This window comes from Carya illinoinensis, chromosome 10 (genome assembly GCF_018687715.1).
Source record: "Carya illinoinensis cultivar Pawnee chromosome 10, C.illinoinensisPawnee_v1, whole genome shotgun sequence".
Lineage (NCBI taxonomy): Eukaryota > Viridiplantae > Streptophyta > Magnoliopsida > Fagales > Juglandaceae > Carya > Carya illinoinensis.
Genome location: NC_056761.1, coordinates 23,060,677 through 23,085,801, shown reverse-complemented (window position 1 = coordinate 23,085,801; position 25,125 = coordinate 23,060,677). Strand labels below are relative to the sequence as shown.

At 27.9% G+C, this 25,125-nt stretch overlaps 1 protein-coding gene and 1 long non-coding RNA gene across 2 annotated transcripts; one reads left to right on the top strand and one right to left on the bottom strand.

The window, feature by feature from the left end:
• Positions 1–14,306: 14,306 nt before the first annotated feature.
• On the bottom strand, positions 14,307–15,006 carry LOC122278131. The gene is made up of 2 exons (XR_006229298.1): positions 14,673–15,006; positions 14,307–14,500 (listed from the first exon to the last, which is right to left on the bottom strand). It is a non-coding gene; the product is annotated as an uncharacterized LOC122278131 (long non-coding RNA).
• A 7,846-nt stretch (positions 15,007–22,852) lies between these two features.
• Positions 22,853–25,000, top strand: LOC122278566. Its single transcript, XM_043088744.1, has 3 exons — positions 22,853–23,690; positions 23,781–23,937; positions 24,250–25,000. Exons 1-3 carry the CDS (start codon positions 22,853–22,855, stop codon positions 24,998–25,000), a joined length of 1,746 nt encoding a protein of 581 aa, XP_042944678.1.
• The last annotated feature ends 125 nt before the right edge of the window (positions 25,001–25,125 follow it).

Genomic DNA, 25,125 nt, shown 5'->3' with positions numbered 1-25,125 from the left:
GCACAAATACATTGCATGTGGGTTTCCCTTGTGTGTATTATCACGTACACAAACCTCCCACATTCCTCTTACGAAATAAAACTGTTTTCCATTGACCCACCCCGACTCCTATCATTTTGCTCCTCACCTTCTCTTTTCTCTCACTTTTTTTCTCTACTTTTTTTTGCCCTATCTCATAGAATTTGCATGTGGGTTTCCGTTTTTGTTGATAAAGCTCTGTACGAAGAGATTTTGACTGTAGTCTTCTTTGGTTTTCTCTTTTTTGCTCTGTTTGGAGGGTTTTCTTATGGAAAACGGTGCGGATTCGACCTCCCGGGATTTTTTCAGCTGTACCCATGTCTAACATCTTCGGTTTCAGTGGTAAACTCTCGATTGCCTTAGAAAAACATAAATGATATACTTTAAGTGTTCTTCTAAATAACATACTTAGTAAAGAATTCATCAAAATTAAGCAGTTAACTTCTCTCTCTCTCTCTCTCTCTCTCTCTCTTAACAAGAGCGGTGGTCCTCTGTTTTAGACCAGACAACTCTGATCCGTAAGATTTTTACAGGTCTTCTGTAGCTGTCAGGCGCCGCACAGCTATGACACTACATTGCTCTTCTGTAGTTGTCAGGCGTCGCAGCTATGATATTACATTGCTCTTTTGTAGCTGTCAGGCGCCGCAGCTATGATACTACATCACTCTTCTCTCTTGTAGAGAAATGCTTCACGAGAGATGATTCGTCATAATTTTCTCCATAAAAGAATTATTCAGTTCATCTTCTTTCGCATCTCATCTTCTTCACTTTTCTGAAATTAGTTTGCATTCTTACTCTGCAATCTCTTTCTGCTTTCTCATTTTGCAATGGCTCAACAATCTTCTCATTACCAATATATGAGGTATTCTGCACCTCGTTCACCAATTGTTTCTGCTTCTTCCGTAGGTGCTATAATGCAATCCAACAATGATCTGACTAATAAGTCAGATAATGAAATTATCTACGAGCTTGTGAGTCTCGGTACCCGATACTCATCAACCATTGTCGCATATTCTCAGCGACTACAATCCAGGACTGGTGGGGTTGACAAACTCCATGAGAATATTTCTATCCTTCAGCGACTTCTTTTGGAATCTAACATGAAGATAGAAGCACTAAAGCGAGAGAACAGAGAGTTAAAATCTTTGCTTAAATCTTCTTTTCGATTGCCTACTCCTTTAGATAGGAAAGACATGCAGATTTTTGAAAAGTAAGAGCGTTTAAAGATTGAGGCGAAGAGCCTCAAATTTCTATAATTTTGCTTCGAGATAATAAAATAATACTTTACAAATATTCATATTTGTATTTCTATCTTCTGTTAGATCTTCTATGTGTTCCATTTTATTTCTCCTTTAATAATGCACACTTTCTTACAAAACCGTAATATGAATCTGAAATACTAATTGTATTTAAGAGATGATATTTTAGATCTAATAATTTCATTCATGTCTCCCATAAATGTTCTCTAAATCCCAATTGAAGTTTCTCATTTTACAAATTTTTTAGTTACAGTTCACTTGTAAAATCTTTGCTTGTTATTTGGAAAAATTCCAGTGGATCAAGATATCAACAATCATGACAATGTTGCTGCTCTCCTTCTAAACAGGTTGATTTACATGAATAACCTCAGTTGCTTCAGTATACTGAATGAGATGTACTTATTTCTTCTGTTCTTTATTTTAGGGCATTCATAAATTTGAATTTGACGATGTACAAAAACTTGCTGCTGAGCTTTGTGGTCGCATTCACCCCCAAGTATCAACAACTATGCCCAACCTTGTTATTAGTGCATCTTATTTGGCTCATGCTTGAGATTGTTTGATTATTTGATTATGTTCCTATTAGGAAAAAATTGTAATTTTAATAAAACTCTAATTTCAATTCCTCCAAATTTGTATCAGTTTTAACTTATTTGTCTTTGACTTAATACTTTAGTAATAGAAAGTAATTATTACTATCATTACTATCTTTTCATGCATTTTATTTATTCAAGCATTGGTCTTTATTTTAGGAAATTTTGATAGTTGTCTGGTAATATTATATCTAATGAACATATTTTTCATTAGATACTATATTTTTTTCCTTCCTACTAGAGAAAGGAAATGGACACATCAAAGGCTGGAACCAGGTCACATGCAGGAACATGAATAGAATAATGATAAGGGGGAATGACCAAGGCAGCATCAAAGATTGGAATAGAAGCATCAAATATGTATTTTAGTCTACCAAGGTTGTTTGAAAATTACAAAGCGATTTTGTTAAGTAGGATATGATATTAATGTGTCCATGGAGTACATAAATTTTGAGTACGTAATAGCAGCTTTTATTGATAAAATAATGTTCTACCCTCGATTTGAATGTCAAGTTATAATGTAGGGACAACAATGGTTACATATTTAATTCACATGCAAAATGTGGCAATAAAACAAAAAGTCCATAATGACTCATTAAAAAAATCACATGTATAGCTAATATATATCGATCGTTTCGTTTTGATCTTATCATCATCATGTATAGCTAATATATAGATATACATCTATATAATATAAATTAACTTGGTTGTTGACATTAGACATCGACTTCTTGAAATAAATTATTGAACTAAAATTTAATATATCAATTTCCAGACTCCATCACTCCAAATAATTTAGTTTCTATAAAAAAATAATTTAATAAACAAGTTAATTGTATGTCAATATATTTAACTGGTAATTAATTCTCATATTTGTATGGCTAAATTAAATTGTTATTATTAAAAGAATATAACCTTAAGATCGCATTAGATTTAAAGAATGATTTTGGATGACATATCTATTAGAATTTTAGATGATAATTTAACGGAGAGACATTTATAAAAAAAGTAATGACATTCTTAACTCATGACATTCTTTTCAACATTTACCTGCACAAGTAAAATTAAATCTATGTCATAGATTTAAATAAAGAGTCTTCATATAAAACTTCTTTATCTCAATCAATTATAGCAATATTAATAATAAAAACACTGCATGTGTATTACCATCTTCCACTAAATTTTGTTTTTTGTAATAAAAACAATGATGTCAAGTAATTGGGCAGACATCATACAAATATGACTAAAGGTATACAGTAATAGATTATAACTTTCGATATATTAAAACTTAATTCAATAATTTATTTCAAGAAGTCGATGTCTAATGTCAACAACCAAGTTAATTTATATTATATAGATGTATATATATATTTATATATATATATATATATATATATAATATAAGGCAAATCCAACGAATGGATCAAGAAGATTGAACTCAATCAGATAGACAAGATATCACACAGATCTCGAGCACAGGCATATCAATAATGTAAAAGTGGAAGTCTCGGAAGATTTTAGAGGAAAGACGTGGGAACTGTAGAGGGTGACATCGAGATGTGTACTGGTTTGTGTCTGTCTAGCTCACTCTATATAGACAGCCATGTAATAACAAATAAACCAATCCTGGCGGTTTGACTTCGAGGTCTCCACTTGCAGGTAAAGAAAACTCATTTTTTTATTGGTGAAAAAGGAGGACGGAAAATGGACACATCAAAGGCTGGAACCAGGTCACATGCAGGAATATGAATAGAATAATGATAAGGGGGAATGACCAAGGTAGCATCAAAGATTGGAATAGAAACATCAAATATGTATTTTATTCTACCAATGTTGTTTGAAGATTACAAAGCGATTTTGTTAAGTAGGATATGATATTAATGTGTCCATAGAGTACAGAAATTTTGAGTACGTAATAGCAGCTTATATTGATAAAATAATGTTCTACCCTCGGTTTGAATGTTAAGTTATAATGTAGGAATAGAAATAGTTAAATATTTAATTCACATGCAAAATGTAGTAATAAAACAAAAAGTCGATAATGACTCATTAAAAAAATCACAAATCCTTTTCCATATGACTTTATTTTATTGGTCCAACAATGAGACAATTTTTAAGGCAGATATTGAAGGGATCAAGAGTGGATGCAAATGTTGAGACAGAGGAGGGATACAAAAATAGTTGGGGGACCTACATCTTGAAATTTGCGATCAACGATTATTTTGAAAATGATATATATGATATAATATTACCCCACAAAAATGATATATATCGATCGTTTCGTTTTGATCTTATCATCATCATGTATAGTTAATATATAGATATACATCTATATAATATAAATTAACTTGGTTGTTGACATTAGACATCAACTTCTTGAAATAAATTATTGAACTAAGTTTTAATATATCAATTTCCAGACTTTATCACTCCAAATAATTTAGTTTCTATAAAAAAATAATTTAATAAACAAATTAATTGTATGTCAATATATTTAACTAGTAATTAATTCTCATATTTGTATGACTAAATTAAATTGTTATTATTAAAAGAATATAACCTTAACATCGCATTAGATTTAAAGAATGATTTTGGAAGACATATCTATTAGAATTTTAGATGATAATTTAACGGAGAGACATTTATAAAAAGAGTAATGACATTCTTGACTCATGACATTCTTTTCAACACTTACCTACACAAGTAAAATTAAATCTATGTCATAGATTTAAATAAAAAGTCTTTATATAAAACTTCTTTATCTCAATCAATTATAACAATATTAATAATAAAAAAATTGCATGTGTATTGCCATCTTCCACTAAATTTTGTCTTCTGTAATAAAAACAATGGTGTCAAGTAATTGGGCAGACATCATACAAATATGACTAAAGGTATATAGTAATAGGTTATAAGTCATCATGAATCTGCAGAAAGATTTGGTTGTAGCAGTGGTTTTGTAGGGTGATAGGACGTCTGGATGATTGAGGACAACACGCACCTTAAAACGGTCTTTATGGCTCATTTGTGTTCACTTCTAACTTGGTCTCGTATAGCTGATTCGGTTTTTGTTTCAGAAGGTACGTATTTCCTTAGTTTTATTTCTTTTTTCATGGTAAGGAAAATCTACCTACACATAATCTGCCTGTGTATATATATATATATATAATACAATTAAAACTTACAATGCCTTTTGTGTCTAAATAGGAATTGTCCTCATCAGGAGATCTAAATATATAAAAGACTCTCTATTATTTATTTCAAGACCTGTAAGTGCCTTTATATATATATATATATTATATATCTCTTTTTGCTGGTTCCTACTTATAATTTTTTGGTGGGTACTTGCTTTGAATGACAAATTAATTTTGAGAAATATTTTATTCAAGAATTTTGATATGTGATATCGATCTATACTTTTTATAAGTTCCATTTTCATGGTATTTTTTCATTCCATGTGTTATTTTCTTATCTTTATTTCCTTATTGATTTAAAGTATAAATAATTTGGTTGTATGTATTTTTCAACATATGAATCAACGAAATTATTTATAGCATTTAAAATGCATCATGGAGGTATAGATTTCGCATAAAGCAATTGTTATTTATTCATTTAGTTTTGGTTGTGTGGAACAGTATCCATCTTTTGGAAGAATCATTTGGTTCGTTAACATAATGAGAAGTGGTAAGATTGTGTTAATAAATTATGTAGCATTTGTTTTGAAATAGTAATATTAATTTTGTAAAAGTTAAGTTTGGAGACTATGTTTTGAAGATCATAGAAAACAAAGTGTGGAGAATATCCCGTATAAAGATTTACCAGAAGAGAAAAAGGAGGAACTCCGTAGAAAACAGAGAGAAAGATATGCAACTTCATCATTAAACGATGTGACATATCGTTCTAATTGTTCGAGTGATTCTATGGATTTTCTTACACGTAAATCAGGAAATACATACATAGATGAAACAACCGTCTCTAATCAGTTTCTGATTCAACAGGTTTTCCTGAAATTATTTTGTTATCTTTCGTATTCAAACATCCTTCTATTCTTTTTCATTGAAATTTGGGAACATTCTATTCAAATAGGCTCCATGTGTTGTTCGAGAACAGTCAAGTTTTGAAACAAGTATACCGCCACCTTGTAGGGGTAAGAAACCAGTATAATTATATTATTCATTCTTCTGATTCCATTGTCAACTCTTGCCACTCTTCCAGTAGTGTCCTTGGTCAAATCATTCAAAGAACAATCGATGAGTTTACACCTATTATCTTATATTCACTTTTGAACTCAATAAGTGAGGGGCATCGTCGCTCTGCTGGACTTAGGCAATTATTACAAATCGTGTCATCTGAAGCATATTCTTTGCCATATGTGCCTTGTTGCAGACATTGTAAAGCAAAGCGATTCTATCATGAAATGAACGGATTTTGTTGTGCTGATGGGACAATTTCTTTGGCCACAAATGTTGTCCCTAATCAACTTTATGATCTTTTCATGTCTAACATAGATGAATCTGTGCATTTTAAGACCTATGTTCGGACTTATAATAACAAGTTCGCATTTACATCTTTTGGAGTTAAATTCGATAAAGATCTTTGCAGACGGAATAGAGGAATTTATACCTTTCGAACTCAGGGACAGATCTATCACTATATCGATGATTTAATCCCTTTAAATGGTCGTCCTTCTTATCTTCAATTGTATCTCTATGATACGGAGCATGAATTAGAAAATCGCATTTCTGATTCAGACAGAATGAATCCATCAATTATAGCTGAACTCATCGATATTCTTCGCATCAATCCATATTCTGTGTTCTTCTGGTCTCTTGATGATTTGTCAAATTTGGAAAATCAAGTAATCCATATAAGATCAGACGTTAGTCTAGATCAATGTGTATTCAATGCCCCGACATCTTCACAAGTTGCAGCAATATGGGTTGAAAATGAAGATGCAGATCAGCTAAGAGGACGAGACATTTGTGTCTTTAGTCATTCTGGTGGAAGTCATATAGTTCAATATTATTTTGTCTGCTATGAACCACTTCAGTATCCGTTGTTATTTCCTCTTTGGCGATACTGGTTGGCACCAAGGCATTCAAAGGGTCAATAGAGGAAGCACATTAACAAGTAACGAAACAACCCGATCAATAGATCCTCACCAATCAATGACAGCAGAATAATTATTTAGAAGAGAACAGCGAGGTTATAGTGTAATCTTAATCTTCTCATTTTGTACTTAGTTTATAGACATCCAATTTTGTAATATTTCATTCCTCTACAACTTTTGCAGCATTAAACAGAAAAAGAAGGGATCCAATTGTTTTGTGTCGTGAATATTATTGCTACAAGTTACAAATCAGAGAAAATGTCAGATCAGTTTTGTTATTGTCTGGTCGCCTATTGCAACAATTTGTTATCGATATGTATGTTAAGATCGAGACGTCAAGATTAGATTATTTTCGTAGCAAACAACAACATATTCGATCTGAGTTATATCACGGTATTGTTGATACCATTACACTTGGGGAAACTGATGCTTCTAATGTTGGAAAACGGATTATTCTGCCTTCGTCATTTATTGGAGGTCCAAGAGATATGCGAAAAAGATATATGGAGGCAATGGCTTTAGTTCAGCGTTATGGTAAACCAGACATTTTTTTGACAATGACGTACAATCCAAACTGGCAAGAAATTTTAAATGAATTGCGCCTGCATGAGGAGAGTCAAAATAGGCCTGATTTGGTTGCTCGGGTCTTTTGTGCAAAATTAGAAGAATTAAAGGATCGATTATTCAAGCAACATATATTTGGAAAAGTCTCGGCATATGTTTATGTTATTGAGCACCAAAAAACAGGTCTTCCACATGCGCATTTTTTAATTATATTACAGAGGGATTGGAAACTCTATGCGCTTGAATCTTTTGATGAGATTGTATCAGCAGAAATACCTGATAAAAATATAAATTTGCACTTGCATAATGCTGTTATCAAGCATATGATGCATGGACCATGTGGAGTGTTGAATCCAACAAATGTTTGCATAAAAAAAAATGGTTGTTGCAAAAGCCAATATCCAAAAAGTTTTGCATCAGGTACGACTGTTGGAAATGATTGCTTCCCAATATATAAGCGTTCTGACAATGGAAGAACTGTCAAACTGAGAGGCCATAATTTGGATAACCGTTGGGTCGTTCCATATAATCCATATTTGCTTGCAACATTTGACTGTCACATTAATGTCGAGATTTGTTCTACGATAAAAGCAGTCAAATATCTTTATAAGTACATTTACAAAGGGCATGATCGTGTTGCTTTCAATTTGGTTTCCGAACAAACCAATCAACAAATTGATGAAATCCAACAATTCCAATTGGCCCGATGGATTGCTCCACCTGAAGCTATGTGGAGAATATACGGCTTCATTGTTAATGAAATGTACCCATCAGTATATAGCTTACATTTACATCTTGAGGATCAACACAAAGTAACTTTTCGAGCAAATGAAGACTTAATCAATGTTCTCAACTCTAATCGGTCTGCAAAATCAATGTTAACGGAATTTTTTGTATTAAACCGAGTGGATGAAAATGCCAGGACATTGTTGTACAAAGAATTTCTAGAATTTTATGTTTGGAGCCAATAATACAAAGAGTGGACTCGTCGGAAAAAAAAAAAAAACTGCTATAGGTCGAATTGTTCAACAAATCCATTTGAAGGTGAGAGGTATTATCTGCGAATATTGCTAAATCATATAAGAGGACCTTTATCATTTGAAGATCTTAGGACAGTTGATGGTGTCGTGGCTCCAACATTTCGTGAGGAAGCAACTATGCATGGTTTGCTACAAAGAGATAGTAGCTTAGAAGATTGTTTATATGAAGCATCTCTATATCAAATGTTGTCCAGTTTGAGACGATTATTTGCAACTATTTTGGTTTATTGTAATCCAACCAATCCGAGAGAGCTTTGGGAACGTTTTGAGCAAGATATGTCAGTTGATTTTAGGTCGACTGAAGATTCTATATTGAATGTAAGAATGCAAATTTTGCGCTCAATCTCTTTTACACTTGAATCGATGGGGAAATACATTAATTCATTCCATCTTCTTGATGATGACATTTGTTTTGGTGAAGACCAACTTGAATCTAGGGAAATCGATGATAAATTGGCTGTTGAAATTCCAGAAGAAGATATTGTTGCATCAGAAGCCCTTAATAGTAAACAACGACATGTTTATAATTCAGTTTTGGGAAAGGTTTTTTCTAATGAAGCTGCTACATTCTTTATTGATGGCCCTGCTGGGACGGGAAAGACATTCCTGTACAAGGCACTTCTTGCCGCAGTAAGATCAAGAAAATTAGTCGCGCTTGCAATTGCTTCATCTGGTGTTGCTGCATCTATCCTTCCTGGAGGTCGAATAGCACACTCACGCTTTAAGATTCCACTGGATATTGATGAACATAGCATGTGTTGTGTCAGTAAACAAAGTGCCATCGCAAAGTTACTACGTATGGCAAGGTTAATTATATGGGATGAGACCCCTATGTCAAGAAAACAACATATTGAATCATTAGATAAAATGCTACAAGACATTAATGATTCAGAGTTAACATTCGGTGGAAAAGTTGTCCTTTTTTGTGGAGATTTTTGCCAGGTTTTACCTGTGGTTCGTAAAGGAACAAGACAAGAACATGTTGACGCCAGTTTGGTTTCTTCTTACTTGTGGCCTACATTGATCAAGTTTTATTTGACTGAAAATATGCGAGCAAGATTGGATCCAGCCTTTTCAGAATATGTGTTAGAATTGGGCAACGGAATGCCACCAATCACAGTTGATGAAACTATAAAAATTCCTGATGGCATGCTTGTTTCGTACGAAGATGACTGTATTTCTTTGGATCATTTAATAGATGCTGTTTTCCATGATATTCATGAATATTCAATAAATATTTCAGCTATGATGAATCGGGCCATATTAACACCAAAGAACAGTTATGTTGATGAAATAAATGCATTACTAATTCATAGATTTCCTGGAGAGCTTAAGCGATATTATAGCTTTGATGAAGTAATAGATACATCTGAACAGTCAATTATGGAAGATTTTTTAAATACTCTAACCCCAAATGGACTTCCTCCTCATGAATTGTTACTGAAGATAAACTGTCCTATCATGCTGCTTAGAAACATTAATCCTTCAGAAGGACTATGCAACAGAACACATCTAATTTGTCAGGCTTTTGATCGAAATGTCATTGATGCAAGAATCGCAGTTGGGTACCACAGCGGAAAAATGTTCTTTATTCCAAGGATCCCATTTTTACCAAATGTTGATGAAAATAGTAGCTTCCCATTCAAACGAACTCAGTTCCCTATCAGATTAAGTTTTGCAATGACTATAAATAAGTCATAAGGGCAAACATTGGATTTTGTTAAAATATATTTACCTCAACCTGTTTTCTCACATGGTCAATTATATGTGGCTTTATCAAGGGCAAAGACTGCATCTACAGTAAGGATTTTAATACGGCTAGTGTCAACTGAACAATCAGAAAAGAACTGCACAAAGAATATTGTCTATACGGAATTATTAAGATTTGCATCTTCAGATTAATATTAAATGGGTAATGATTCGATTGTATAATTTCAGTTTAATTATTTCAACAACATTGTGCACTTAATAGAATTTTCTTTTCTGTATATTTAGTATTGTGTTTTTTAATTTATTATACTCTTAAATTTTCTTTGTAATTTTTTTTTTAATTTAGTATTGTGTTTACTATACTTACACATTTAATATCTTTGTATGTGAACAGCTTTAAAGATGCGGACGGTTTATACATCGATAAAAGATATCACTCCAAATACAAGAGACTGAAAAATCAAAATGATTGTGGCAGAAAAGTCACCCAAACGAACAGGCCAACGCTCACCAGTGAAGTACCAAAGCCTAACATTGATTGATCCAGAGCTATAGTATTTATTTCTATCTATTGTCTTATATTTTTTTTAGTGGATTAAAAACTGGTAAATGATTTTGTTATTTTTACATTCTATCTATTAAGTTTTGTTTTTATTTTTTATTTTTTTACTACTAATTTGTTGGGTCTTTTGATGTTTGACTTTTTAAATCTTTGGCTTCCTTATATAAATGTCGATAATGTTCTATTAATTTAGTTATCTTCCTGTAACACATTTAAAAACAAAAATTTGACATATAACTCAAAACAATTTAAAATCAAAGAAAATCATTATACTCAATTATTTATTACAATTTATTTTTTGTAAATTATTTGTTACAATTTTTTATATTATACAGGGAAATCAACTGCAAGTTACGATATTTGATAAGGATATTGACTCGCGACAAGATACTTTGCACATTTTCCAGTCATATTACATCAGTAATACATATGTGAAGCCATTGGATCTGAAGTATATAATTGAAACACATGAATATCAATGGATCTTGAATGCTAAAACGATAATTGAAGAAGTTCCAAAGGATGAAGGACAATTGGAGCCACCAAAGTACCAACTCATTCCATTCAATAAATTAGATGCTTACAAGAATTCAATTGCAGAAATAGGTAATTCACTCTTTATTTTAGAATATTTAATTATCAATATACTAAAAACTTAAATCTTATTTGTCAGACATTTTAGCTGTTGCAATCCAAATCAAGCCATGTAGAGAGATAACTTTAGCGCATGGACCAACAACTATTCAAGAGATATATGTTATCGATCAAGGGTAAAATATTTTTTGAATAGTTCACTCTTTTTTAATTATGTTTCAATTTTTATTTCTTGCATATTCTGCTAATTCTTTTTTTTTTATTCCAATTTTGTAGCTTAAACCCCATATGTTTAACTATGTGGGGTCGATTCGTGCAAGATGAATGCAAAAAAATCTCAAAAATAATTGAGATAAAGCCAATTATACTTGGAACAAAAATAAGAGTTCGTTCTTATAATGGTATTTTTAATAATTAACAATCTTATATTTTCTTTTACATTGTATATGATTGCATTAATTATGATGCCTATTTCTAATGAAGGATTATCTCTATCATTACGTCCGAAAAGTAAATTTATGATCAATCCTGTTATTCCTGAGGCAACTTCATTGCAAGAGTGGTAATCATTACAAATAAGTCATTATTTGTTTCATACAATTTGAATATTGAAATTTTCATATTTTTATTTCTTATGTTGTATTTGTTTTTATGAATTTTAAGGGCAGTGATTAATGATTTACTACTCAAGAGTATTATTGCAAAAAGCTTGACATATCCATCTGCATCTCTATCTTCTGTTGGCATTTGGGAAATAATCAAGAATTGTGATGTTGCTGAGTTCATCAAAAGTTTGCAACCCATGGCGGTAAAATCCTATTCTTAGTAACAGATTCAAATATTTATACAATCAATTCTTCTAAAAAATTGTCTCTAATGTGATGCAGAAAATAAAATTTTGGATAAAGGCGAAGATAATTGTGGTTGATTTGCACCAGATATTTTTTTACATGTCATGTATTGGCTGTAATAAAGGAACTGGATATGATTACAATGATACATTTCTTTGTTAACACTGCAAACACCAAAGTATTTCCCAACCACGGTATGTATCTTTCAAATCTTTTGTTTGATAATTTATGTAATAGATTTAATGTATAGTTTTTATTGATTCTAACTTAAAATGATATTTCCAACAAATTTATAGCTGCCAAGCATATGTTGAATTTGACGATGGTACAGGAAGACTATCTGCTATTATGTTTGGTGAAATTGTAGAAGAAGCATTCGGTTGTTCGGCAGTTGAGTTTATGAATCATACTGGAGATGTACGTCTTCTTATTTTCCATTCGCTTTATTGTTGCGAGTAGAAAAGTCTATCTCAAAATTTTCAACATATTTAATACATTATCTATAAATACATTGAGGTTTATATTAAAAAAACTTTTAAAAGTAAATTAGAACAAAAATCGTTGAAATTGATTATTATATACTTCTCTATTATGTCAATTTTATTTTTATTTACAACATGCATAGTAATTTAATTAAAAACATTGCATTCAAAAATTTGTGTTAATTTAGAACACATAAATTTTCAGCATATAAGGTATTTAAATTTTTATTAATTATGCAATTATAATTAAAAATTCCCTTTGCAGGAACATTTTTCATATATAGAAAATCTTATGGCACAAGTTTTACAGAAAGATTGGAAGATTGAACTTTTAGTAGACCTCGATCGACTCAACCAAAAGCAGTACAAGAATTTTAATGTCGTCTCTATTGATGCTGTACAGGATGACACAAAATGATGGATCAGAGTAAAAAAACATCAAAGGATTCATAGTTTGAACTGATGTTTTTGTTGGGCTCGTATTAAACTTATCACATGTGTTGTACTAAGTTATGTTTTGAACTGATATTTTTGTTGGGCTTGTATTAAACTTATGACATGAAACTTTGCTAAAACTATCGATATTATAAATATCTGTAGCTGTCAGGCGCCACACTTATAATACTACATCGCTCTTCTGTAGCTTTCAGGCGCCGCAGCTATGATATTACATCGCTCTTCTGTAACTGTTAGGCACCGCAGAACTTTAATACCAAAACCTTTATGTTGTATTGTAATGAATATATATATATATATATTTTATCATTTTGTGTTGATTTAGCAGTGAAGGTTATACATCGGGCTTTCGACCATGATCCATGCCTTTGGATGTCACAATCTATTATTATTGTAAAAGATAACTTGGTATGTTCCAATTTCTCAAACATACAGTTATTTTAATACAATTGCTATATTTTTTTTATACTATTATTTACTTTTATGAAAAAATTTTACATTTATATTTTTCCTCCACTAGGCAAATGTCCCTTGGACGTTTTAATTATACTAGTATATATACACACACAAACATATATATATATATGTATGTATATCTATAGTGATAATATAAACGAGAATCCGCGATGTACAGTGTTAGGAACAGTAAATATTTTTCCCCCACCCCCTTTTTTTTTTTTTCGCTCCAGCGTTTTTTTCTCCATTTTACCCTTCAGTTTATTTGGCAATTACGGTAGCTTATGTTTTAGTTGTATTCCACCGACAGCCGTTTTTGTCATTTTAACTTCCCACCGACAGATTTATTTTTCTCTTTTTTTTTCCCGATTTTACCCTTATTTTTATTATTTGCTTCGTTGTTCTCAGTGTCGTTTTCCTTTGCCGGTTTGGTTATATTGTATTTTTACAGTTAATTCTGATTGGAACTGCAGTTTAAATATTCAAATTTCTTTCACATTTCATTTCGTTGGGGCTCTCTACTACGTTCTGCACTCTCAGCAATTGACTTGTAGGTACGTTTTTATTGTTTTCCTCAGTATATTGCAAAAATTAACTGTCTTGTATGAATCAATGAATTTGTTACATTATGTAATTAGATGATATGTAGATGTATTACAGCAAAAAAAAAAAATTCAAAGATAAAAACTATGTTTGCATATTTACATCTTTATTATTTACAGAGAGTACACCGAACAAAAAAATTTAACGCATCATATACAAATTCAATCTTCTGAAATTTCATCTTCTGGTTTGTTGTTGTGTGCTGAGAATAGGAAAACAAAACTGCAGTTAGTCAAAAAAACAAAACCCAGTTACTAAATTTTTGAGAAAAAAAAACTATCGGATTGAAGAATTTCACTCTACATGTAAAGTATATGTATAGTGATAATATACATCAATACACCAAAAAAATGCACAAATGAAAAAAATTTCACCTTTTGGCGTGGCCGTGCGCTTCCACGGGTGGCCATTTGCTGCGGATGTGAGCGGCGATGTGAGGGACATCCAACAAACAATAGATTCAACCGAGAAACCCACAGATCCAAATAACAAACCAAAAATTTCGTTCAGATAAAAAAAATAAAAAAAATAAAAAAAAAAACCGAAAAACCAAATAGGTGAAAAATATCACACCTTCCGCGGTGGTCGTGGCCTGCTACGCGCCGCCATACCCAGCGGATCTGAAAATTTTCAACTTCAAACAACAAAATCGAAAACAATAAGAACAACATAAGACAAAAGACAAAAACAAGAACAAAAAGGGACAAAGAAAATTAAACAAAAAGAAATATGTTCAGATCTAAGAGGAAAAACAAGAAAATTGAAAAACCATAAAAACATCAACAGATCTGTTGTACAGATCTAAATGTTAAAAAAAAAAAAAACTTGCTGTAAAGATGAGTACTGCGAATGAAACTGCAAAATATTAAAATAAGAAGAAAATACAAACATAAATCAAATAAGAACATGAAAACTGTGAGAGAGAGAGGCGGCGGCAACGGCCGTACATATCGTGACCGTAGTTGTTGTACATATCTCAAAATTTCAAACTTCAAACAACAAAATCGAAGACAAAAACACGACAAAAAAAATCAAACAAAAACAAATATGTTCAGATCTAAAAGGAAAAAAAGAAATGAAAAACCGTAAAAAACAATGTTCATCTGAAAGTATGAAAAAACAACAAAAAATATAGCAAATAAACAGTTTTAGATTATACTCTAAACAACAATCTAGATCTAAACGCACAAAAGAAAAAAAAAAAAAAAAACCCCAAATAAACGGAATAGATGAGTGCTGCGAACGAAACTCCAAAATATTAAAACAAGAACAAAACACAAAGATAAATCAAACAACAAGATGAAAGCTCTGAGAGAGAGAGGCAACGGAAGATGAAACGAGAAGGGACCGAGAGAGAGAGAGAGAGAGAGAGAGAGAGAGAGAGAGAGAGAGAGAGAGAGAGAGAGAGAGAGAGAGAGAGAGAGAGAGAGAGAGAGAGAGAGGACGGAAGATGAGAGGCGGCCGAAATATTAGGGTTAGGTTTAGAGAGGCTTATATAGAGCTTTCTAGGATTAGAGCAAAATGACTTTTCTGCCCTCCTATAATTTGTTTATTACCGGATTATTTAGTTATATATTTATATCTATATTTCTATATATATATATATATATTTACATAGATATATATTTACATAGATATATATCTAGCTATAGACGGACCTTTTAATTTTTAATTATATATATAAATATTTATATATTTATAATCATTTAAACTTTATATTATATTTATTTACTTTTAATTATTTACACTTTTAATCTTACTATATTTAATATAAATTTAAATAATGATTTTAAAAATAATTTAAATAGTTATGGAAATATAAAAAATTTAATTATATAAATATTATCATACTCACAAAAAAATTATTTAAATTTTTGTTTAAAATATTCACTAAAAAAATACAAAAATAGTATTTTAATATAATAAAGAAATTGTAAAGATTGACATATTGGAAGTTTATAAAAATTGAGTAAAATTTAGAGAAAATTTTTTTAAATTATCATTTTTAACTAAATTATAAATAATTTCATGGGAAAGTTAATGTGAATGGGTTTATAACATAAGTTTTTTATTATTTTTTCAAACTTGTCTATTTTGGTTTTTGTTAGATTTTTGTTTTTTTCTCCATTACTTACACAGTTTATATATTAGTATAAAATTAATTTTGAATATTATTTTTTTATTAATATTTTTTTCTAATCATGTAAACTTTTTATTATATTTATTTACTTCCAATTATCTACACTTTTTATCATAATTATATTTATTATCTTTTTAAATAATAATTTTAAAAATAATTATGGAAATATAAAAAATTTAATTATAAAAGTATTATCATACACAATAAAAATGGTTGAATTTTTTGTTTAAAATATTCAATAAAGTAACATTTCAAAACATACAAAAATATATTGAGTTGTTAAAATTCTAAATACAACTAAGATAATAATAAAAAAATAGAAAATTATTATTTTAATAGATTAGATAAACAAACTAAGATAATAAAAAAAAAGAATAGAAAAATATTATTTTAATATATTAGATAAACAATAGCAAATCAAATGTTATAGGTTTTTAAAAACTAAGTAAAATTTGAAAAACAAATTTAGAAAATCTCATTTTTAACTAAATTATAAATAAGTTTATGGGAATTTTAATGTTAATGCCCTTATAAAATTACTTTTTCCGTATTTTCTCAAATTTGTCTATTTTGCTTTCTATTAGATTTTGGTTTTTATTTTTTTCGTTTACACCATTTATAGATTAGTATAAGAAGATTAATTTTAAATATTATTTTCATATTAATATTTCCTTCTAATCATTTAACCTTTTTATTATATTTATTTACTTCGAATTATCTACAATCTTTATTATACTAATATTTATTATAATTTTAAAAATATTTTAAATAATTATGGAAATATAAAAAATTTATCATATCTAATTTTTTGTTTAAAATATTCACTAAAGTAACAATTTAAAAAATAAGATAAAATATTGAGTTCTTAAATTTATAAATAAAGGTAAAAAATTAATAATAAAACAATAATAGAGTAAAATAAATAAAGAATAAGCAATTGAATCTTAGAGGTTTAAAAAAAATAAGTTAAATTTAAAAAAAAAATTAGAAAATGTCATATTTTTCTAAATTAAAGATAATTTTATGGGAAATTTAATTTTAACACTTTTTTAATATTACTTTTATGTTATTCTCTCAAATTTGTCTTTTTTTTTTTTTTCGGTTTTTTTTCCTCATCATTTCCACCACCTATACATTAATATAAGATTGATTTCATATTTATTTTCTTCATTTTGTAGATTTTATTGTTAAGTAAAATTATTTTCCTTTATTTTTTTAACTTTTTAAAAGAATATTTATAAAACTAAATATGAACTAAATTTATAAAAGTAAATCTACTTGTAGGATGGGTGACTAAATCTATTCATGCTTTCCATTTTCAATTGTTGTAGTATTTTTGTCTTCTTTATGTTTAACTTTTTATTTTTTTTAACACAGATGTAATCAATTATTAGAGTAGCCATTTATTTCAATATTCAAAAAATCTTTGAAACATGAATAAACTCAATCTAAAAGTCTTACACATAATAAAACAATAATATTGAGTGATATAAAGGAAAAAACAATTGTAGATGTAGCTAAAAATACAAATATAATTTAATATACTTATAAAATTGAATAATAAATGAGAACATAACATTTCATTTTTATATATGTCAATAATCCATAAAAATAGTCAATATTGTCAATTTATATAAGTATTAACAATGATTAGCTTAAAAATGATCAATCATATTGAGTAATATAAAATAGAGTAAAAATTTTACATGTAACTTAAGAAAAATATATAAAAAATTCATACCAATAAATGACAACTTATCATTTTATTTTTGTACACAAAAAAAAAAAGGGGAACAAATCAAATTAAAATATAAATATTTATTAAAAAAACACTTCAACAACCAAAAAAATTATTTAGAAAAAAATATTATATTGCTGTAAAAAAATTAAACTAAAACAAAGTTGATTCAAGTTAAGAATAAATTGTTCAAATTTTTAGACATATGTTATATTCTGTGAAAAAACAATTTCAATGAAGAAAAAATATATAAAAACATAACAATAAAAATAACAACTAAATTTTTTTATATCTAAAAATATAACATTTAAAAAAAATTATATGCTTTTCTTGTTAATAAAGAAATCAAAATTCAAATCACATTATAATCTTTTGAAAAGAAATTTTGAAATAATAAACAAATTTTGAAATAATAATACATATTTAATCTTAAATATTTTTTATTTTACCTTTTGCTGAAATATTGCAAAAATCTGTTTATCATATTTTGACTTTTATTTTTTAATAAACAAATGCTATGAAACTTTAAAAAAAAAAAAAAATGACTACATATTACTATATGTTTCTTTTATGTAAAATCATTGTATATATTATATACAAATCTCAATTTATTCTTACATATTAATTACACAATTATAAATGTCTTAATTTTTCTTGTTCTTTTACAATATTTGCATTTTATATATCCATTCATACTTCAATAATTTGTTTCTTTAACAATAGTTTCATTTCTTTAAACATATTTCGTGAGACTTATTATATAAATGTTATTTTTTGCAAATATTTATTGATTAACATATGGTCAATAAAAATTTTAATATAGATTTCAATCTAAATAATGGTGTTTCCGTCAAGTTTTAATCTCAAAATCACTATAGAACATAGTGATTTTAAAAATAATACCATATTTGGACAATGATTTGTATGTAAATTTGATTTTATCAAACTATAAAATTTATACCTATAAATTCAAAAAAACATTTTATGACCAATTCTTTGACTGTAAATATTTGCAAAATAAAACATTATAATTTTTTATTATTTCTAATTTAAACTATTTAAATTTTATTTTTTTTAAATTTAACCATTTAAATAAATGTATGAATTAAAAAAATTTAAATTAAATACAAACTTAATATATAATATAAATTTTTATAACTTCTTTTATATAATTCGTTATTTCAAAAATTCAAAAGAAATTTTTAAAAAAAGATTTGAATGTTATCAATTGTATCCCTCGTCAAAATTAATTGCAACAAATTAAAAATTTTTCATCTCCTTAAAAATTTTAAAAATAAATATTTGTTTTTGAAAATAACATACATTTTTTTTAATAGGTACTACATTTTCAAGTAAAAGATCTGCAGTTAACAAATATCGTGCTAGCTAAAGAAACTGTAAGTATTATTTTTCTTTATATACTACAAATTCTTTGCTTTATTCAATTTATGCTTAAAACTATATCTTTATAAAACTATAAAAAATTTATTTGCAAAAATTTATTATTTTGACTGGAACAATAAATTGTTAATTTATTTGCTTAAAAAGTTAGATTATATTTCAGATAAAATTTATCACATTTATTTTGGTGGTTTCATTTCTATAAATGAAATTTATGTTACTTTAGATTTAAAAGAAATATTTTCTTATTAAATAAATTCTAATGTATTATTTGTTGTCAAAAATAGGGACTATCTTATCAACAGGAAGATCAAAATTCAGATAACATTATAATCATTTGGTAAGAAATTTGTAAGTATTCATTTGTCTTATTAATATTAAACATTTATCTTGTGTTCAGTTATATATTTATTGGTACATATTTCTTTAAAAAAAAAAAAATCTAATGCATTATTTGTTGTAAAAAATATGGCCTTTTTTATTAACAAAAAATTCAAAATTTAAATAACATTATAATCTTTTGACATAAAATTTCTAAATATTATATTAAATATTTATTTTTTTATAAATATATATTTAATAGTACATATTTAGTCTTAAATATTTTTTATTTTAGCTTTTGCTAAAATGATGCAAAAATCTATTTATCATATTTGTGTTTTAATTTTTTAATAAACAAATGCTATGAAAATTTTTCAAAAATAACAAATTTACTACATATTAATGTATTGTTCTTTTATTTAAAATCTTTGTATATATTTACAATTGTCTTTTATATTTTGTTAGTTCATAAATTTACACATCATCTCTTTGATGTGAAATTTATTTCCTAACAAAAGTAAATTTATACATTTCTTTTAAAATTATTTCACTTATTAACTGTTTGTATTTTTTTAAACATTTATTTGTCCTTGAACATCAATCCATCCAGAACTTTATTAATAATTGATATCTTTAAAACATTTATTAACATAAAAAAATAAAAATAAAAATAAACTTCTATTTTTTATTTTTGTTCTTTCCAATTCTTAAAAATTTTAAATTTTATAAATATGTTCTTTAAACTTTAATATTTAAATATAAAATCTTTGCATATAAATTTTAATGTTCTGGATGGATTTTTGTTTAAGGATGAATATTTTGTTCCTCTATGTAATAGAATTAAATACCAACAGTTATAAAATATTGTTTTGTCACAATACTATATATAAATCTCAAATTATTCTTAGATATTAATTATACAATTACAATTATAAATGCCTTAAATTTTTTTTCCTTTCAAAATATTTGCATTCTATTTGTCCATTGATACTTTAATATTTTGTTTTTTTAACAACAATCTCATTTCTTCAAACATATTTCATGATAGTTATTATATAAATGTTATTTTTTGTAAATATTTCTTAATTAACATATGATCAGTAAAAATTTTAATATAGATTTCAATCTAAATAATGGTGTTTGGATCAAATTTTAATCTTAAAATCACTATAGAACATGGTGATTTTAAAAATAATACCATATTTAGACATTGATTCTATGTAAATTTGAATTTATCAAGCTATAAAATTTATAGCTATAAATTTAAAAAAGACATTTATGACCAATTCTTTAACTGTAAATATTTATAAAATAAAACATCCTTATTTTATGTTTTTTCTGATTTAAACTATTTACATTTTATTTTAATTAAATTTAACCATTTAAAATAAATGTATAAATAAAACAAAATTAAAATAAATACAAACTTATTATATAATATAAATTTTTATCACTTCTTTTATATAATTCATTAATTAAAAATTCCAAAATAAATTGTTAAAAAAACATTTGAATGTTATTAATGTTTTAAATTTGATATTATAATAACAAATGACTATTCTTACTATTATATATCAACTAAAGATCAAATTCTTGCAATTTCGTTTATCAATTGTATTATTTTTGTATTTACAAATAATTATTATAATATCTCTAATCAAAATTAGTTGCAACAAATTAAAACATTTTTATCTCTTTAAAAATTTAAAAAATTATATTTCTTATTAAAAATAACATACATTTTTCTTTTTTAAAAATAGGGATTATATTTTCAACTAAAAGATCTGAAATCAACAAATATCCTGTTAGTTAAAAAAACTGTAAGTATTTTTTTCCCTTGTATATTACAAATTATTTCATTTATTCAATCCATGCTTAAAATTATATCTTTATTTAGCACGTAATATTTTATTCAATAAAGTATATACTATAAATAAATATATTTATTATATGTTCTTTTTTGTTCCAATTAATAAACTTTCTGAACTTTTTATTTATTGTCAATTTAAAATTTTGAACTTTTAATTTACTTTATTGACATATCAAATGATAAAATTTTATTATTTATTTCGAAAATCTTTATTTCAGGAAATAATTAAATAAAATTCTGCTTCAAAAACAATCAACAAAAAAAATGTCATCTAAAGATCTTCTACAAAACAAAAAAGATCAATTGCAGCAAAGAACAACAAAAAGACATTGTCAGAAACAAGTTTCAAAAAGAGATATGGTTGATTTTCAAGATTCAACGCCATCTGATATTGATCAAATGATTATATCAATCGATGATACATCAAATGATCATCTCGAACCTATTGGCAATATTGAAAATTCTAATATTCAACAATACCATGGAAAGAGGCCCAGAATTTCTCGCCGTAATTTTAACATTCTTGGAATGACCTCTTCAGAAGAGCCTAGCGTATGCCCAAATGTTCACCTCCTTGCTGAAAATTCAGAAAAATCTACACAATTAAATATTTCATACAGTTCTTCTACTGCCTCAAGTTATTCTGTAAATTTCTCGAAAGAAAAGTCAACAAATGCACCAACAGAGACAAGTCAACTTTCTGAACAACTTATGGTCCAATAGGTTTAGTAACTTTTCTTTTTTGTCATCATATATTTTATTTATTTACTCTCTTTCAATAATTATTTTTTTTTCTAAAATAGGTTCTTCTTGTTGATCAATCACAATCAAGTGCTCAAAAAAATATGCGAAGATGTACTTTTGGTAAGAACTAAAAATAAAATGAATTATTTAATAACATTATATTTTATTGTTATTTATATTTAAAATATTGATTGAAAAAAAATTATTTAATTATTTCTAATGAAATTTCTTATATTTGTTTTTCCTTTACCCCAACTCAATAGGCACATTACGTCGTCATAATGTTGTACATAGACAGATATTACAAAATGTTCCAGTTGAAGCAAATTATTTACCAAATATGCCACATTGTCAGCATTGCAAAGCAAAAAGATTCTTTCATGAAACAAACAATTTCTGCTGTGCTGATGGATCAATCTCTTTGGTTACAAATGATGTTCCAGATCAACTCTATAATCTGTTTGTTTCAAATACTGCTGAATCTACACAATTTCGGACATATGTTCGAACGTACAACAACAAATTTGCTTTCACATCTTTTGGAGTTAAATTTGATAGAAATTTATGTCGAAGAAACAGAGGAATATATACATTTCGAGCTCAAGGTCAAATTTATCACTATCTCCCTGATTTGATTCCTTCAGATGGTCAACCTTCTAATTTGCAGCTATATTTCTATGACATTGAACATGAATTCGAGAATCGCATTGTTGACTCAATCAGAATGGATCCTTCTATTATTGCTCAACTTATGGATCTCCTTCGTGTAAATCCATATTCAACATTTTTTCGATCTATTGGTGATTTACCAAATTTAGAATATCAAAAAATCTGTATAAAATCAGATCCTGGTTTAGATCAACGGGTGTTTAATGCCCCAACATCATCAGAAGTTGCAGCTATTTGGGTTGAAAATGATGATTCAGAACATTTAACACCTCGTGATATTTTCGTATTTAATCATGTTGGCGGGAGTCATTTAGTTCAATATTATTTTGGATGCTATGATCCACTTCAGTATCCTCTGTTGTTTCCTCTCGGAGATATTGGATGGCACCAAGGCATACAAAGAATTAACAAAAGAATTGCATCTGTATTTGCCAATAACTGCACAACTCAATTAATTGATCCTCATCAATCAACATCAGCAGAAGAATTACTCAGAAGAGAAGAACAAGGTTAAATTTTCTATCCTATCTTTTTTATACAACTTATTATTAATATATTTGGTATGTATTTTTTTAAATAATTTTTTATTGCTTTTGTAGTTTTAAAGAAAAAGAGAAAAGATCACATTGTTTCTTGCCGTGAATATTACTGTTACAAGTTGCAAATCAGAGAAAATCTGAAATCTATTCTTCTAATCTCTGGCCGACTTCTTCAACAATTTGTTGTTGACATGTATATCAAGATAGAGACTTCAAGGTTAGATTATTTTCGTTGCAATCAACAACATATTCGATCTGAATTATATCAAGGCATTGTTGATAGCATTAATCTTGGACAAACAAATGCTTCAAGAATTGGGAAACGTATAATTTTGCCTTCATCTTTTATTGGAGGACCAAGAGATATGCAAAAAAGATATTTAGAAGCAATGGCTTTAGTTCAACGATATGGCAAACCAGATATTTTTTTGACAATGACATGTAATCCAAACTAGAAAGAGATCTCAACTCAATTGTTACCACATGAGGAAACCCAAAATCGACCTGACTTAATTGCTCGAATTTTTAGAGCAAAATTAGAGGATCTGAAGTATGAACTATTCAAACGAGAAATATTTGGAAAAATCTCAGCATATGTTTATGTTATTGAGCACCAAAAAAGAGGACTTCCACATGCTCATTTCTTAATTATATTGCGTCAAGATTGGAAATTATACGCACCAGAATCTTTTGATGAGATCGTATCTGCTGAATTACCTGACAAAGACAACAACTTACATCTCTATACAGCTGTTATTAAGCATATGATGCATGGCCCATGTGGAGTTCTAAATCCAACAAATGTATGCATGAAAAAACATGGTTGTTGCAAAAATAATTACCCAAAACAGTTTGTCTCAAACACTGTTATTGGAAATGATTGCTTCCCAATATACAAACGCTGCAACAATGGAAGAACAGCCAAAATCAGAGGACATGATTTAGATAATCGTTGGGTTGTTCCATATAACCCTTATTTACTTGCAATGTTTGACTGCCATATTTATGTTGAGATATGTTCTACAATAAAAGCTGTCAAGTATCTCTACCAATACATTTATAAAGGCCATGATCGTGTTGCCTTCAATCTGGTTTCTGAACAAAGCACTCAACAGATTGATGAAATTGAAAGATTTCAATCAGCTCGATGGATTACTCCACCAGAGGCTATGTGGAGAATATTTGGCTTTATTATCAATGAGGTTCATCCAGCAGTCTATAGCTTACATTTACATCTTGAAAATAGCACCAAGTTACTTTCCGTGCACATGAAAACTTAACAAATGTGATAAACTCTGACTTTTTAGCAAAGTCAATGCTGATTGAATTTTTCGCAACAAATCAAGTTGATCAGAATGCCAGAAAATTGTTGTATAAAGAATTTCCTGAATTTTATGTTTGGAGC